We start from the raw sequence: 18,257 nt of genomic DNA, 5'->3' as shown, positions 1-18,257 counted from the left end.
ATGTGAGAAGTTAGTCGGTGTGCATAGGAAGTATGACATTCATTTCACCAGCACAGATTCTTGTTCCTCAGCTTCCTTAGTCCCTGGACCTTGCTTGTCCTTTCTTCCGCTCCAAGCCGTAGAGCTTGAAACTGGCAAGTCCTCAGTTGCACTGCCAACAGGCAAAGCAGTGGGAACTCAAGTTTCCAGAATCCTCTACAACATAGTGTGAGTAAAAGCCAAGGCAGAGACAGTGTCTTGCTCTGTCATCCAGGCTGGAGTGCAGTGGTGCCATCACAACTCACTGCAGCCACAAACTCCTGGGTGCAAGGTATCCTTCCACCTCAGCCTCCTCCTGAGTAGCTGGGAGTACAGACATGCGCCACCACATCCTGATCATTTTTAAATTTTTTTTTTTTTTTTTTTTAGAGACAGAGGTGTAGCTTTATTGCCCAGGCTGGGCTTGAACTCCTGGTCTCAAGCAATCCTCCCTCCTTGGCCTCCCAAAGTGTTGGGATTTCAGGTGTGAGCCACTCTACCTGGCTGAGACTTGCTCTCATTTTTAAATTCAAAAAATGTTTTCCATAGATCGGCCGCCTGTGGAAAAAGGTGACTCAGGCCTGTAATCCCAGCACTTTGGGAGGCCTAGGTGGGTGGATCACCTGAGGTCAGGAGTTCGAGACCAGCCTGGCCAACACGGTGAAACTCCGCCTCTACTAAAAATAGAACAATTATCTGGGCATGGTGGCAAATGCCTGTGATCCCAGCTATTCCGGAGACTGAGGCAGGAGAATCACTTTAGCCCATGAGACAGGGGATGTAGTGAGCCAAGATCGCACCACTGTACTCTAGCCTGGGCAACAGAGTGAGACTCTATCTCAAAAAACAAAAATAAAAAAGTTTCTTTTCCCATAGAAACACTATTACACATAGAATTTAAATACTACAAAAATGGTAACAATAATGATAGCAACAATAATAAAATAATGTCCATTTTTAAAACTCTTTTGGGTAATCCCTTCAGAGGAGCATAGGTGCTATTTCCCCCATTTAAGAAGTAAAAAACTAAGTAGCACAAAGATAAAGTAAGCATTAGAGGTGGAAGAAATCCAGGCCTGCTGACTCAACCCTGGATTCCTGTGACTGAGTAAATGGACTTTTGTAGCTAGTCCTGGAGCAGAATTGTCACAATCCAACCTGTTCATCAGTTGAAAGCACTCGTCATTATTAGCTCTCCAATCGCCCTTGTTTTTCATCCATGGGAACTTTTAATTCAGCCACTGGTTGGAATCTAGAGTAGTCAGCATAAGCCTAAACATTTGAAACACAAATATAGCTTTAGTGCAGCACTGGGTTTTCCATCGGCTTTTAAGAAGACTAGCTAACAGAGTGATGAAAATCGAACTAAGTTATTTCACACCTGCTTTGTTTTCTCATGGAAAAATTTAAAGCTGTGCACAAAATATTGTTTTGTTTTTCAACAGAGAATAACAAGGAAAGCTACATGCAAATATTTCTTTCTAGATAATATGATTTTTTTTCCTCTTAATTTAAACAAGTATTTATAGCTGAGATTAAAAGCTCAGGCTTTGGAGCCATACTTCTTCCTAAAGAAACAAAAGGAAGCCTTAAGCTTATCTAATTATTCAGAAGATTCACTGTCATTAATGGGTTTGGTGGCAGGATCCTAAAGTCCCAACTACCCAGGAGGCTGAGGAGGGAGGATTGATTGAGCCTGGGAGGTTGAAGCTGCAGTGAGCCGTGATCATGCCCCTGTACTCCCAGGTGACCAAGGGAGACACTGCCTCAAAAAAAAAAAAAAAAAGAAGAAGAAGAAGAAGAAGAAGATACATTGTCAAAAGAATAGTTCTGCCATTTACTAGCTGGGCAACCTTAGGCAATTTATTTATTTATTTTTAATTTATTTTTTGAGACAGAGTCTCATTCTATTGTCCAAGCTGGAGTGCAGTGGCGCCATCTTGGCTCACTGCAACCTTTGCCTCCCAGGTTCAAGCAATTCTCTTGCCTCGGCCTCCTGAATAGCTGGGATTACAGGTGTGTGCCATGACACCGGGCTAATTTTTGTATTTTTAGTAGAGACCGGGTTTCACCATGTTGATCAGGCTGGTCTCAAATTCCTGACCTCAGGTGATCCACCCACCTCGGCCTCCCAAAGTGCTGGGATTACAGGCGTGAGCCACCATGCCCAGCCAACCTTAGGCAATTTATATAACCTCTCCATGCCTCAGTTTACTTATCTATAAAATGGAGATAATAATACTTCCTCCCTCACCAGGTTGTGAGAATGGAGTAGGCCTGGCACAAAGTGAGTGCTCAGTGAGTGCCGATGATTACTAGGCACAGGCACTGGGCCCTGAGGGGTACAAGGATGGGTGAGACCCACTTCTGCCATCCAGAACTAGCATAGAGTGGGATAGAATGGCACATGGGCAGTTAATTATAGAACAAAACAGAACCAAAGGTTAAGTAGAGGCATCCCTCAGAGGAAGGAGAGATTTTTCTATCTAGGAGAGTAGGGAAGGCTCTCTGACAAAATTGTCTTTTAACGTGAGTCTTAATGAAGCAGCAGAATTTCAGTAAGAGGAAAGGGTTGGGGAACATTCAAAGGTGAGTCACAGAGACAAACATAAAGACATGAGAAAAGGCCCTCTGGGCTTATACAAACCCTATGGTTCCCTGCGGGCTTTCAGAAGATCCCAAGAAGAAAGGATCATATCCCAAGACATAAAAAGTTTACAGAATGCAAAATGTTGGAATTATTCTAACATATTAAATGAATTTGAAATTTTAAAACCTAGATGATGAAGTTTTATGTAAGAAAACATAAAACTAAAACTATACCATTTAAAAAATAATGTTTTAATCAAAGACAAACTTTTTAAGGACTAAGAAAAATTGGGGGAAAGTAAAATATTTAACCGTAAAACCGAAAACAAATGTGATATTGATCACTGTGCTCAGCTTCCCAAAATATATATTGCAACATTCCCCTCCTCCCTGAACTATATCTTCAAAATATATATATTGTTTCCAATATTTGTTAGACATCAAAATTCTTTTTTTTTTTTTTTAAAGAAAGGGATATCACCATGTTGCCCAGGCTGGTCTTGAATTCCTGGGGCAAGTGATCCTCCTGCCTAAGCTTCCCAGAGTGCTGGGATTACAGGTGGTGAACCACCATGCCCCGCCAACATGAAAATTTTTAAATGATTGCCAGGATACAGATCAACCTAAGGATTTCTTCACAATTAAAACAAAACCAGTCATCAAAAATAAAAATGACTTTATCCACATATTTCAGAAGCAAAGTCTATTTCCACCCAATTATGTATTCCCAGCCAGTGCTTCAAGAAAAATTATACAGCAGCTCTCTGAAATTGCCTGGTGAGAATGTGCTGCCATCATTCCCATTGTTGGTCAGTGCAATATTTACATTTAAGGAGACTGTTCAAAGGTCACGAGACAATTATTTGAGAAATTCAGCCACAGTTTGATGGGAAGATAAATGAGTGTCTAGAGAAGTGGGAAGTGGCTGCGCACGGTGGCTTATGGCTGTAATCGCAGCACTTTGGGAGGCCAAGGCAGGAGGTTTACTTGAAACTAGGAGTTCAAGACCAGACTGGGCCACAAAGCAAGAGCCTGTCTCCACAAAAAATTTTAAAAAATTAGCTGGGCATGGGATGCACACTTGTGGTCCCAACTACTTGGCAGGCTGAGGCAGAAGGATCTCTTGAACCTGGGAGATAAAGGCTGCAGTGAGCCATGATCGCACCATGGCACTCCAGCCTGGGTGACAGAGTGAGACTCTATCTCTTAAAAAAAAAATTAAAAAAAAAAAAAAAAAGCCGGGCGCGGTGGCTCACGCCTGTAATCCCAGCACTTTGGGAGGCCAAGGAGGGTGGATCACCTGAGGTCAGGGTTCGAGACCTGCCTGACCAACATGAAGAAACCCCATCTCTACTAAAAATACAAAAAAATTAGCCGGGCGTGGTAGCACGTGCCTGTAATTCCAGCTACTTGGGAGGCTGAGGCAGGAGAATCGCTTGAACCCGGGAGGCAGATGTTGCGGTGAGCTGAGATCGCGCCATTGCACTCCAGCCTGGGGAACAAGAGCAAAACTCCGTCTCAAAAAAAAAAAAAAAAGAGAGAATTGGGAAGTGATAGGGGCCTGCATAGACTGCTTTTCCTACCTCCTACCCGCCCAACCCCAGATAACTTTATTCTCTCTACCTGAATATGTCTGAAACTCAGGAGACAGGTCTGGGCTAGAGACAAAGATAATAGCTACGTTCACTGAGCACTTAGAAATGTGGCGGTGTCATGCTAATAACTTTACATGTGTTCATTTAACCATCACTTGTTAGGAAAACTGCAGTAATATTGTTCCCATTTTATTGATGAGGTTTCTTCAGGGCAGAGGGGTTGCTTAATAGGCCCAGGGACTCAAGGGCTAGTAAGCAGTGGAGCAGGATCTAAACCCAGGAGGCCAACCCCAGAGCCCCTCCTTCTCAGCCAGTGTGCTTTATTGCCCCAATTCTCAGTCATCTGCATACAAATGGGAATTGATAAGGGGATGGTCCGTTGTAACCATCCAAACCAGGACTCTTAAGGGTTTGGGGTGCTACTAATCATTCTGGGGAAACAGGCAGAAACCAGAACTGTTTGTGGCAAATAGGGACATAGGGTTACCTCATTTCCTGACACTCTGAAAATGGGTGGACACACGAGGATAAGAATGTTGAAGAGAAGAAAGGAGCCCTTCAGTGGGCCTTGAGAAAGACCTGGAAGGGAGGGAGAAATAAGAAAAAGAGAGAGAGAGAAAGACCAACATTTGGGGAACTGCCAGAGAAAGAGAAACCCTCAAAAGATACTAGGGAAAGACAGGATACAAGGGTGTCACAAATACGTGGACTTGAGGGCTGGGTTTCTCAGAGGGAGCAGTCAGTAGCGCCCCTACCCCTCATACTGTAAGAACCAAAAAGTGGCCACTGAAAGGAGCAACAGGGAAATCATTGGTGATTTACTAACAAACATTCCTTGGCTTTGATGCAGTCAGAGCCAAATTAAAGTAAACGGAGGAGTGAGTGGGAGGTGGGGCCCAGACCCAGACCCAGTCAGTGCAAGCAAGTTTTTTTTTTAAATGTGGCCTTGGAGTGGAGGCAAAAGATAGGACTGTCCTGGAGGTGGAGTCAAAGATGTTTCCTTTCTTTTTCAAAGCAAGAAACTAGAATGTGTTTAATGCTAAAAAGAAGGATCCAGGCCAAGGAGGGTAAAGAAAATGCAGAATGCAAATTATCCCCTCACTGGGGGATATCCGGGAGCGAAGTCCCTGAGCTGCTGAGGAAGCTTTACGCCTAAGGAGGTACCTCTCTGCCTTTGCAGGAGGGTGGGAAGTGGGGTGAGGATTTGAAGGTTTGAGGAGGGAGTCCAAACAGGGTTCTGTCTGCAGGCCTGTGTTTTCTCTGGAATCATTGTGGGAGGGCTCGCTGAGCCAAAGGATTAGAGGGGCCTACTGTCTGGCAGGCCTTGTATTATTAGGCCCTTGATGTACGAGATCTCTTTTCATTTTCACTATTATTTGACGAGGTAGGTAATATTATTCCCTTTTTACAGAAGAGGAAACTGGTTCAGAACTGTGGGCAACCAGCCCAAGAGCACGCAGCTGTCCAGGGGCAGAGTCCACGTCTGGCTTCTTTGGAGTTGAAAGCCAGATCACCACCTTCTGGTATCTTTCATTTGTGTTAAAGGGGTAATAGGTAGGAAGTTAGCAAATATACTTTGAATAATGATGCAAGACCATCATGTAGAGGTTTACTATAGACTGTACATGATTGAAATCATACTTTTGTGTTTATGAAATGCTTTGATTATTTATTTTAGGGAATATTTACAAAAGGCTGTAAAACAAAAGTTTAAAAAAGTGAGGTCACTGGAATTAATGGTCCATAGTTTTATCTTTGGTTTTTATAGAAGTTACCTGCATTTCAGTTACTAAGAACCTCCACTTCATTCATAAAAATGCTCTCTGCATTTCTTTCTGTAATTCATAGGCGTTGTTTATATTAGACTATTATTATGGGAAAATACGCTGCTTTAAGAATTTTTAAACTTGGTAATTTTCAGACTCAAAGTGTTTGAGATTCTTCTGTTGATAGTTTATTTAAAAAGAATTACAAATTTCAGATTGTGGCCTGGTAGGGATGATACAAATACAAACTGAATATACCCACAGTGATTCCTGCCTCCACAAAGTAAACCTGTGATTACATGGAGCCCAGTTTGAAGATCTTTATTCTAGTTTCCGTTTTTCGCTTATCTCGCATGATTTTAGATGTGTTTAAAGACTACCTGGATAACCAACTTAGAAATACAGGCCATATGGCGTGGTTTCATGATGCAGGGGTTCACAAGGGAATCATGGTCATTGTTGAGGGATGTGAGCCAAATGTGCAGTAACAGCTGTCACAGCCGTAGATAGATGCAGGGCTCTCTAAATTTTTACTGAATTAATTAATGGACTGCAGATCCGAGACCTACGTAGGAAGTGAGGTCAATGTAGGTAGGTGATTCGAATCAGTTAACAGTCTTTCCAGTGGTTATTTGGCAATTCTTTTTCTTTTTCTTTTTTTGACACAGAGTCTCACGCTGTCGCCCAGGCTGGAGTGCAGTGACACAATCTTGGCTCACTGCAACCTCCACCTCCCAGGTTCAAACGATTCTCCTGCCTCAGCCTCCCAAGTAGCTCGGATTACAGGCACGTGCCACCATGCCCAGCTGATTTTTGTATTTTTGGTACAGACGGGGTTTTGCCATGTTGGCCACGTTGGTCTCGAACTCCTGATCTCAAGTGATCCACCCGTCTCGGCCTCCCAAAGTGCTGGGATTACAGAATTAAGCCACTGCACCCAGCCTGGCAATTATTTTTCTATTGCATTATTTACCACAGCATAGCATCTCTCAGTACTTTTCTGTATTTTTTATTTGATCCTAAAGCCACTTTTAAAAATAGGCCTGCATTGCTTCTTCCACTTTGGTGTTGTATAGGTCATTGGATGTTAACTGACTTGCCTCAAATCAAAATATGAGTCTCTAGAGAATCCCCAGTCCACAAGTCATTAAGTTTTCCCAAAGAAAAGTTCGAATTGTTTGCTTTTCTTTTTTCTTTCAAAACTGTATATGGCATGTAATTTAATTTTTGGCAAGTTTAAATTCACTTAGAAAACTAAGCAAATGCTAAGACATAGATAAATTATACAGGTGAGCTCATTAAAAATAATTCTTTATCTGTACCATCCATTCCACTAAAATTTAAGAGAATCTTGGAAAGTTCAAACTATTGGTTAGATCCCCCAAAATGCGGTTATAAGGAAATGAACCATTTATATTCCCAGTACAATATTGTATTAAGACAGTCATATGCAAGAAACTTATAAATTAGTTACAAGTACTTCCCACAATGAATCAAAACATCCTAATTGTTAGTGACTATCTCTGTGGTTTAAAACTTCTCTACAGTATCTCTAAAGCAACTGGCTTATTTCAGTGTACCTCTTCTTGTAACTGAAGATCAAAAAGAAAAGAAAAAATCAACATAATTATTACAAAACATTAATGAAAGATAAATGTTATGTGTTTGGGTTGTGATCATTGTAAAGCAATAGTCAATGAGTTGTAATTCATAGCTTATGAAGCTATTAAAAAATTAATTATCCCCAAACAGGGAAATATAAACAAGATGCTGGAAAGTAATTTATTGTGGCAGTAGACATTATTAATACATATATCTGTGACAGCTTTAGCCTAAGCCCAAAATTTACTTTGAAAACAGAAAAAAACATGGAACTACTTATAACTATGATTTTTTAAATTACCATGAAACTTTAAAAAAATTCTGTTTTAATTCGAAGTTGGAGTCAGGTTGCAATGATTGTTCATAAACCTCCCTCCTCTGGCTTGATTCTTCCAACAGTCTCAGGTACTTCATTTACATACATCCGTTTTAGCAGCCAGCTCTTTAAGTGCCCATTTTCTTACCCCTCCTCTTGAGAGAAGAGATTGCCTCTCTTTTTGAGATGGAGTGAGTCTCGCTCTGTCGCCCAGCCTGGAGTGCATTGGTGCGATCTCGGCTCACTGCAACCTCCGCCTCCTGGGTTCAAGCAATTCTCCTGCCTCAGCCTACTGAGTAGCTGGGATTACAGGCGCATGCCACCACACCCGGCTAATTTTTTATATTTTTGGCAGACACGGGGTTTCAACATGTTGGCCAGGCTGGTCTTGAACTCCTGATCTCAAGTTATCCGCCCGCCTTGGCCTCGTAAGGTGCTGAGATTACAGGCGTGAGCCACTGCACCTGGCCAAAATTGCCTTTTCATACCTAGTCCTTGCACCCAGTGCACTATTTGGCTCTCCATGATCTTTATTAAGTGAATGAGTGAATCGATAAAATAGCTACCAAAATGAATAAGTGTACTTATCAAATCTGCAGCAAAGAAAGATGCCTAGGCTAAAATGATCGCTGATCTGGCCATTTTCGAATCCTTTTTTTGTTTTATTTTTTATAAATAAAAAGAGCTCTGAAAATGGATGCTATCGACCTTTTTTTAAAATTAGAGAAGGTTTATGTCTCCAAATTATTCTTTTCTATTCACTCCCCTAAAAGAGTCATTTTGGTTTTGTTAAGTTTTATTTTTAATGCTTGGTCTCTTAGCTTAGGATTCTTTCCCAAAATGATAGTCTTGAGGGTGTCAGATTTCATTAATCCTGTTACAGTTACAGTGCTCCTCTTTATCAAGAACTTCATTTCCATTTCAGGTTTTTCTCTTTGTTTGTTTGTTTTGTTTTGTTTTTGTTTTTGTTTTTGAGGCAGAGTCTCGCTCTGTCACCCAGTCTGGAGTGCAGCAGCAAGATGGCAAGATCTCGGCTCACTGCAATCTCCACCTCCCGGGTTCAAGCGATTCTCCCGCCTCAGCCTCATGAGTGGCTGGGATTACAGGCACCTGCCATGATGCCCACCTAATTTTTGTAGTCTTGTAGAGAGGGGGGCTTTCAGCATGTTGGCCAGATTGGTCTTGAACTCCTGACCCGAGGTGATCCACCCACCTCGGCCTCCCAAAGTGCTGGGCTTACAGGCGAGAGCCACCGCGCCTGGCCCCATTTCGGGTTCTAACTGGAATGCTTCTTCCCAGTCATTTTCCCCTCTCTTTCCTTCTCACAGTCATAGCTGCATGTTCCATTAGAGAAGAATAATAAGGCCAGGTACAGTGGTTCACGCCTGTAATCCCAGCACTTTGGGAGGGCAAGGTGAGTGGATCACTTGAGACCAGGAGTTCGAGACCAGCCTGGCCAACATGGTGAAACCCCGTCTCTACTAAAAATACAAAAATTAGCTGGGCATGGTGGCAAGTGCCTGTAATTGCAGGTATCTGGAGGCCAAGGCACGAGAATTGCTTGAACCCTGGAGGCAAAAGTTTCAGTGAGCTGAGATCTCGCCACTGCACTCCAGCCTGGGTGACAGAGCAAGACTCTGACTCAAAAAAAAAAGAAGACATTCTTAGGTAAACATTTTTGTCAGATATTGGCCCTGAGCTCTTGGAGCAACATTTGGGTGGGTTAAGTGAACTGGTTAGGATATAGGACCTCCAGAAGTCCTCAGACACTGTGAGGTTGTCAGTCTGCAGAACTGTGTTTTGGCTCTTCTTCTTTGTTTTTTCTTTTCCTTTTTTTTTTTTTTTTTGAGACAAAGTCACACTCTGTTGCCCAGGCTGGAGTTCAGTGATGCGATCTCAGCTCGCTGCAACCTCCTCCTTTCTGGACTCAAGCAATTCTCGTGCCTCAGCCTCCTAAGTAGCTGGGATTACAGGCGTGTGCCACTACACCCAGCTAATTTTTAGTATTTCTTGTAGAGACAGGGTTTCACCAAGTTGCCCAGGCTGGTCCTGACCTCAGGTGATCTGCCCTTCTTGGCCTCCCAAAGTGTAGAGATTACAGGCATGATCCACCGTGCCCTGCCTGGGTTCTTCTGAATTCAAGGTCTTTATGTGTTTTTATGTCTCTTGCTTGAGATTAGGATATGGGATTATACTCATTCACCACCCATCCCCTCCCTTCATGACCACCTCTCCTGGGCAGAGGAGAGGGTTGCCTGACTATGAATAAGAAAAAGATAAGAGAAGATCCTTCTTCTATTAGAGATAGACTTTGGACTAAATCTTAGCTCTATCGCATCAATATCTTTCCCTATAAAATGGGAATAAGAGTTACCTCATAAAGGGCCAGGTGCAGTGGCTCACACTTGTAATCCCAGCACTTTGGGAGGCCAAGGCGGGCAGATCATCTGAGGTCAGGAGTTCAAGACCAGCCTGGCCAAAATGGTGAAACCCCGTCTCTACTAAAAAACTACAAAAATTAGCCGGGCATGGTGATGCATGCCTGTAATCCCAGCTACTCAGGAGGCTGAGGCAGGAGAATCGCTTGAACCTGGGAGGCAGAGGTTGCAGTGAGCTGAGATTGCACCACTGCACTCCAGCCTGGGCAACCAGAGTGAAACTCCGTCTCAAAACAAAAAAGTTACCTCATGAAGAGGTAATGTTGGTAAAGCACCTGGGATCTAGTAGCTGTTCAATAAACTTAATTTTGTTTTAGCCAAAATATTTCACTTGCATCATCTAATTTGATCTTCATAGAACCCTGACAAACAAGCAGAACACATATTGTAATCTCTTCTTTATTGATGATTAACCTGGTATTTTGAAACTTCTTAAGTATGAGTTGAACATCCTTTATCCAAAATGCTTGGAATAAAGTGTTTCAGGCCGGGCACGGTGGCTTACACCTGTCATCCCAGCACTGTGGGAGGCTGAGGAGGGTGGATCACCTGAGGTCAGGAGTTCGAGACCAGCTGGCCAACATGGTGAAACCCCATCTCTACTAAAAATATAAAAAATTAGCTGGGCGTGGTGGTGCACGTCTGTAGTCCTAGCTACTCGGGAGGCCAAGACAGGAGAATCACTTGAACCCAAGAGGCAGAGTTTGCAGTGAACTGAGATTGCACCACTGTACTTCAGCCTGGGCACCAAGAGCGAAACTGCTTCTCAAAAAAAAAAAAAAAAAAAAGATAAGAAAATAAAAAACACTCAAAAGTGTTTCGGATTTCAGATTTTTGGGTGATTTCAGAATATTTGCATGTACGTGGGGATGCCCATACGTAGGCTGGGATTGGGCCCAAGTGGAAACACAAAATTCATTTATGTTTCATATACAGCATATACACATAGCCTGAAGGTAATTTTATACAATACTTTAAATTTTGTGCATGAAACAAAGTTTGTGTGCATTGAACCATCAGAAAGCAAAGGTGTCACAATCTTAACCACTCATGTGGACTGTGGTTGTATGACATCACCATCATTTCTGACTCAGCTTATATGTTTAGAGGCAACCAACAAGTAATCATTTTCTTTTTTTTTTTTTTTTGAGATGGAGTCTCTCTCTGTCACCCAGGCTGGAGTGCAGTGGCGCGATCTTGGCTCATTGCAAGCTCTGCCTCCCGGGTTCCCGCCATTCTCCTGCCTCAGCCTCCCGAGTAGCTGGGACTACAGGCCCCAGCCACCACGCCCTGCTAATTTTTTGTACTTTTAGTAGAGACAGGGTTTCACAATGTTAGCCAGGATGGTCTCCATCTCCTGACCTCGTGATCCTCCCGCCTTGGCCTCCCAAAGTGCTGGGATTACAGGCATGAGCCACCGCGACTGGCCAAAGTAATCATTTTCTTACACTTATTCACACGTAAGTACTTCATAGTAGAAAATATGACACACTTTTCCCTTTTTTTTGACACACAGCCTCACTCTGTTGCCCAGGCTGGAGTGCAGTGGTGCGATCTCAGCGCACTGCAACCTCCGCCTCCCAGGTTCAAGGGATCTCCTGCCTCAGCCTCCGAGTAGCTGGGATTACAGGCATGTGCCACCATGCCTGGCTAATTTTTGTATTTTTCGTAGAGACAGGATTTCACCATGTTGGCCAGGCTGGTCTTGAACTCCTGATCTCAAGTGATCCACCCGCCTCGGCCTCTCAAAGTGCTGTGATTACAGGCGTGAGCCTCCTCGCCTGGCCAACATACCATTAATATAGTGAAAAAGTAATGTGTTCAGTGTAACTTGGAGCATCATGTTGGCTCTCAAAAAGTTTTGGGTTTGGAAGAATTTTGGAATTTTGAATTAGGGATGCTCAACTTTTAATAATAATAACTAATTTAGCAGCACTTCCTACTTGTTAGGCATTATTACAAACAGTTTACGTTTAATCCTCACATCAGATATATGAAGTGTACTAATAGGTCCATTTTACAGATCTGGAAAATTAAGTCATAGAAAGACTAAATAACTTGCCCAAGTTCAAAATGCTAGCAAATAGAAGAGTTAGGATTCAAACCCAGGTAGTATGATTCCAAACGCAATGCTCTTTGCTAATACTCTGTAGAGGGGCCTATGGATAGCCTCTGCCCATCTTAGTTCTTAAGTGGGATCTTTGGGTGGGCTTGGAACCAAATTAATGCAAGACAGATTAACAGAAGAAAAGCGCGTATGTCTTATTTTTTTACATGTACATGGGGACCCTCATAAGAGAGTGAAGACCCCAAGAAATGGCCAAAGCAGAAAGCTTTTATACCTTTTAGACAAAGAACTACACATTTTGTGAAGAAATGAGAGGACAAAGGGGTATAAGCTGGGGGTAGTAAATTCCAGGGGAGTCGCTAGGAGATAATTGGAGAGGGTGTAAAGCTAGTGGAGGATAAGGGTTTTTTCAGTAAGTTTATTTATACAGCTCCATTGCAGCATCACTTCTTAAGTCACTGGAAACAAGGGTTATCTTCTCGTGTTGGTGCAGAGAAGGCCGCTTTTTCACAGGAATTTTTATGGCTTGATAAGAAAGGGCAGATCTGGAGGCCCTTTCTGCCACCGCTGTTTCACAAGCATCTTCGCTCAAAAATATCTGTATCAGAGAGGCATATTTTGGACTTGAACTTATATCTTTCCAAGTCTAGGGCACTTCACTCCCAGAGAAAGAATGCATTAGAGCATTCCAGAAGTAACACTGTAGCAGAGACAGCACTAAATTATTAGATCTGCCAGCTTCCGGGACAGAACTGTATTAACAGGGGAAGGTGTATTAGGGCACAGATTACGGCCAGAGTGCTGGCCCAGAGAAGGCACATCGAGCTGGGGCAGCATGGGAGCCCTGAAAACACAATAGGAAAGGGTTTCCGTCTTCACATTTTGCACTTTGGAGACTTGAGTCTAGAGTGGGAAGGAATACTATTCCCAAAGACCCCTAGACTTTCACAGTTTATGGCCCTTACCACTTTCTACATGATAGTACAATTATCAACTAGTATTTCTGATCTGCTTTTAGAGCGCAAGACCATATTTTACTTATTTTTATACTCCCTATGTGGAGCATATAGTAGGCACTTATTAAGTGTGAGCTGGAGGAATAAATGAATCTAAACAAATGAACATGCTTGAGTCCCAAAGGGATTTGGAGTTTGCTTCAGTTTTGTTTTGTTTTTCTTTGTTTGTTTCAAACTCCTGGTCTCAAGCAGTCCTCCTGCCTCAGTCTTCCAAAGTGCTGGGATTACAAACATAAGCCACTGCACCCAGCCAAAACTTTTATTCTGATAGCAAAAATATTTTAATGAAAATTCTTTGTGGGGAAGATGTCAATATTTTCAACTGTTCTCTTATGAAACTTAATATTCTACCTGTTTTAATATTTTCATTTTTGTATTTATACCCATTTAAAACTACAAATAGGATATATAGCTTTTAAAACTCGAATGTGTAATTTAATAATAGCTATCCACCCACACCTATTAAAATGTTCCTACATCTATTAAAATGTTTACTAATGCATAAAATCTTACAAATTTCAAGCCGCACCGGATTTTCAAGGCTTTTGTGTAAGTAGATGAAGTGGATGCCATGTTCCTCCCATTTGCAATCTGTTAGCAGTATTTTAGTGTTTCTACTATTTAGTCATCTGTGGATATGAGTTGTAAATGGCAACTTGAAATAATCTGAAGTTTTGAAGATGAGTTTCACAGTTTTTAACATTGCATCCAATGTGTTGGAGAGAAAAAACTTTTTCTCTACTCTTTTAGCATCAGTACCTGGGGGCGTATAGATTAAACTAACAAAAGACAGATTAACAGGAGAAAAAGCACATACTTTTATTTATTTATGTTGTGTGTGTGTTGCCAAGATACAGACCTAGAAATTTTATTTATTTATTTATTTATTTATTTAATTTATTTAGAGATAGGGTCTCACTTTGTGGCCCAGGCGGGAGTGAAGTAGCTGGAACACTGCTTACTGCAGCCTCAACCTCCTGAGCCCAAGCCATCCTCCCGCCTCAGTCGTGCGCCACCATGCCCAGTTAATTTTTGTATAAAGATGGGGTTTTGCCATGTTGCCCAGGCTGGTCTCGAACTCCTGAGCTCAAGTGATCCCTTCCACCTTGGCCTTCCAAAGTGCTGGGTTTGCAGGCGTGAGCTGCCGCGCCCACCACAATTTTTGGCATGATCTTGGCTCACTGCAAGCTCCGCCTCCTGGGCTCATGCCATTCTCCTGCCTCAGTCTGTTCAGGTGCCCGCCACCACGCCTGGCTAATTTTTTGTATTTTTAGTAGAGATGGGGTTTCACCGTGTTAGCCAGGAAGGTCTCGATCTGACCTCGTGATCCGCCCGCCTTGGCCTCCCAAAGTGCTGGGATTACAGGCGTGAGCCGCCACAATTTTTAAATTAATATTTGCAGGCAGGGAGTGCACTGGAAAACAGTGAAACTCAAGGGGCTTTGGGCTTTAAGGGATGATGAATTGTGGGGAAGTGACTGGGAAATAAATGGGGGGAGCTCATGGAAGATAAGGGCTATTGTAGTAAGGTCTATTTATGAAAAATCATCTTGGTGTCCATTCCCTGTCTTTGGTAAAAAGGATGATAACCTGTCTGATTGATAAGAGTTGCTCCTCTTTCCCTCGTTGGGGGAAGGGTGTTTACCTTCCTGAAAGGGAAATATATGCCCTGATTCTAGGGCAGATAAGAGGAGGGCAGATAACTCTTCCTGCATCTGTCGATTTTCAGTTGCTTTCTGCTCAAAATAATCCTCATGTTAAAGTGCACATTTTGGGGTGGCATATTCCGGTTCTCTTCAAATGTAAAGCAAAGAATATTACAGCTGAAATGTATTCAAATTATTTCCAGTTTTATCTTGATTTTTTTCAGTCCTATTGATGAGAAACAGCTACTTCCTTGTAAAAGAAATCTGTTTTTAGGGTTTTTGTTTTGTTTTGTTTTTTGTTTTTGTTTGTTTTCTGAGACGGAGTTTCTCTCTTGCCCAGGCTAAAGTGCAATGGCGCGATCTCAGCTCACTGGCAACCTTTGCCTCCTGGGTTCAATCAATTCTCCTGCCTCAGCCTCCCAAGTAGCTGGGATTACAGGCATGCGCCACCACGCCCGGCTAATTTTGAATTTTTAGTAGAGACGGGGTTTCTCCGTGTTGGTCAGGCTGGTCTCGGACTCCCGACCTCAGGTGATCCACCCTCCTCGGCCTCCCAAAGTGCTGGGATTACAGGCGTAATCCCACCGCACCCGGCCTGTTTTTATGCTCTTGAGCTAGCACAGGTACTCTTTCTTTGTGTTACCTGTTGCATTTCATTTAATTCTTTTAAAGTTATAACAAGCGATATAAGACTGTAAAGAATATTTACAAAAATAAAAGGGGAGGGAAGTCAACCATAATCCTATTCTATGAAGATATGTTTTTACATATTTCCTTTCAATGTTATCTATGCATATCTCTTTTATATAGTTTAAGTGATGGGGCATTCAGTATGGGATGTAACTTATTCCACTTAACATTACATCACAAACATTCTCCATGTCCTTGCTTACTTGGGGTCCTCATTATCTAACAGTGGCATAGCGCTAACTATCTCCACTTAGGCTTCTGGGCTGCCTCCAGGCTCTTGGCTAGGCATTCTGCTAGCATTCTCATCGCTAGGGAGGGTGGATCATACTTGGCTCCTCCCCACCAGGTGGAACCTGAGCCTCCAACAGCAGCCTCAGGTCATTCAGAGGTCAAGCCCCAGGCCTGAACTGCCACTAGACAAAGAAGGCTTTTGGCTCCCTTCCTGCCCTCTCGCCAATCTCCCAGGTCCGGGCTTGGTGGAGCCTGTTATGCGGGCACTCCAGGTCCACTCCCTCAGGCCAGAGGCCACAGCGCCATCCCCTTCCCCATGGTCTCCCTACCCCCAACCTGCACTGGGCGCTCCGCCCAGAGGTGAGTCCCTCCCAGCCGTTCTCTCCTTCTGTCCTAGCCATCCGCAGAGCCATCCTGTGCAAAGGAAGGAGCTAGGCTGTGCGTCCTGGGCGTCATGATCCTTCTGCGGGCCTCCGAAGTGCGGCAGCTGCTTCACAATAAGTTCGTGGTCATCCTGGGGGACTCTGTGCATAGGGCAGTATACAAGGACCTGGTGCTTCTGCTGCAGAAGGACCGCCTGCTCACTCCCGGGCAGCTTAGAGCAAGGGGGGAGCTGAACTTCGAACAAGATGAGCTGGTGGACGGAGGCCAGCGGGGCCACATGCACAACGGCCTTAACTACCGTGAGGTCCGCGAGTTCCGCTCCGACCACCATCTGGTGCGTTTTTACTTCCTCACCCGCGTGTACTCCGATTACCTCCAGACCATCTTGAAAGAGCTGCAGTCGGGCGAGCACGCCCCCGACCTGGTCATCATGAATTCCTGCCTCTGGGACATCTCCAGGTATGGTCCGAACTCCTGGAGAAGCTACCTGGAGAACCTGGAGAACCTGTTCCAGTGCCTGGGCCAGGTGCTGCCCGAGTCTTGCCTCCTGGTGTGGAACACGGCCATGCCTGTGGGCGAGGAAGTCACCGGGGGTTTTCTTCCGCCCAAGCTCCGGCGGCAGAAGGCCACCTTCCTGAAAAACGAAGTGGTCAAAGCCAACTTCCACAGCGCCACCGAGGCACGTAAACATAACTTCGATGTACTGGACTTGCATTTCCACTTCCGCCATGCGAGGGAGAACCTGCACTGGGACGGGGTGCACTGGAATGGACGTGTGCACCGCTGCCTCTCCCAGCTGCTGCTGGCCCACGTGGCCGACGCCTGGGGTGTGGAGCTGCCCCACCGCCACCCCGTGGGCGAGTGGATCAAGAAGAAAAAACCTGGCCCGAGAGTCGAAGGGCCGCCCCAGGCCAACAGAAATCACCCGGCCTTACCTCTGTCTCCACCCTTACCTTCCCCCACATACCGCCCCCTGCTTGGGTTCCCACCCCAGCGCTTGCCGCTGCTCCCGCTCCTGTCCCCACAGCCTCCTCCTCCCATTCTCCATCACCAGGGAATGCCCCGGTTCCCACAGGGTCCCCCAGATGCCTGTTTTTCCTCAGACCATACTTTCCAGTCGGATCAATTCTATTGCCATTCAGATATCCCCTCATCAGCCCATGCAGGTTTCTTCTTCGAAGACAACTTTATGGTTGGTCCTCAGCTGCCTATGCCCTTCTTCCCCACACCCCGTTATCAGCGGCCTGCCCCAGTGGTACATAGGGGTTTTGGTAGGTATCGTCCCCGTGGCCCCTATGCGCCCTGGGGACAGCGGCCTCGACCTTCAAAGAGAAGGGCCCCAGCCAATCCTGAGCCAAGGCCTCAATAGACGGACCTAGGCCTTATTTCCTCTTTATGAACATGGATTGGACAGATCTGACACTTCCTTTCCATTGCTTAGCCTGAACAGACTGACCTTGTTAACTTAAGCCTGGAGTCCATGCCTCGTCTTCCTTTTGTTCATTGCTGTTACCAAGAAAGCCAAGGAAGAGCAGCCTGACTCATTCTTCTTGGCTGCAGCCTCTTCCCCACTTCCTGGGAGTGACCCAGCGTTATTCCTGCCTCCTCACTCCTATTCTCTTTGCCTTTGTGTAAAAATAAAATGGAAATAAACAAGTTGCACAGAAGTAGTTGTGGGTTTTGCATGTGTCTATATTTAATGGATGCCTCTCCATTAAATAATTAGTTCTTAATATGGTTTGTCTCTGTGTCCCCACCCAAATCTCATCTTGAATTGTAATAATCCCCATGTGTCAAAGGCGGGACCATGTGCAGGTAATTGAATCATGGGGGTAGTTTCCCCTATGCTGTTCTCATGATAATGAGTGAGTCTCACAAGATCTGATGGTTTTTGTTTGT

The 18,257-nt window shown here is 44.2% G+C and overlaps 1 protein-coding gene across 4 annotated transcripts in view; it reads left to right on the top strand.

Annotated features, from left to right (window-relative positions):
- PCED1B (PC-esterase domain containing 1B) overlaps positions 1-18,025 on the top strand; it is a 137,361-nt gene extending 119,336 nt beyond the window's left edge. For 2 of the 4 annotated variants that reach the window (XM_009425528.5, XM_063785710.1), the window contains one exon: positions 16,372-18,025. In XM_009425528.5, coding sequence (XP_009423803.1) covers positions 16,429-17,727 — 1,299 coding nt within the window. In that variant the 5' untranslated portion in view covers positions 16,372-16,428 and the 3' untranslated portion in view covers positions 17,728-18,025. Of the gene's footprint in view, positions 1-4,060; positions 5,363-5,613; positions 5,726-16,371 lie in introns of those variants that run through there. The other 2 variants (XM_024347891.3, XM_024347892.3) reach the window with 2 other exon arrangements.
- Positions 18,026-18,257: the final 232 nt, after the last annotated feature.

Source organism: Pan troglodytes, chromosome 10 (genome assembly GCF_028858775.2).
Source record: "Pan troglodytes isolate AG18354 chromosome 10, NHGRI_mPanTro3-v2.0_pri, whole genome shotgun sequence".
Lineage (NCBI taxonomy): Eukaryota > Metazoa > Chordata > Mammalia > Primates > Hominidae > Pan > Pan troglodytes.
This window is presented reverse-complemented; position numbering and strand designations above follow the sequence as displayed.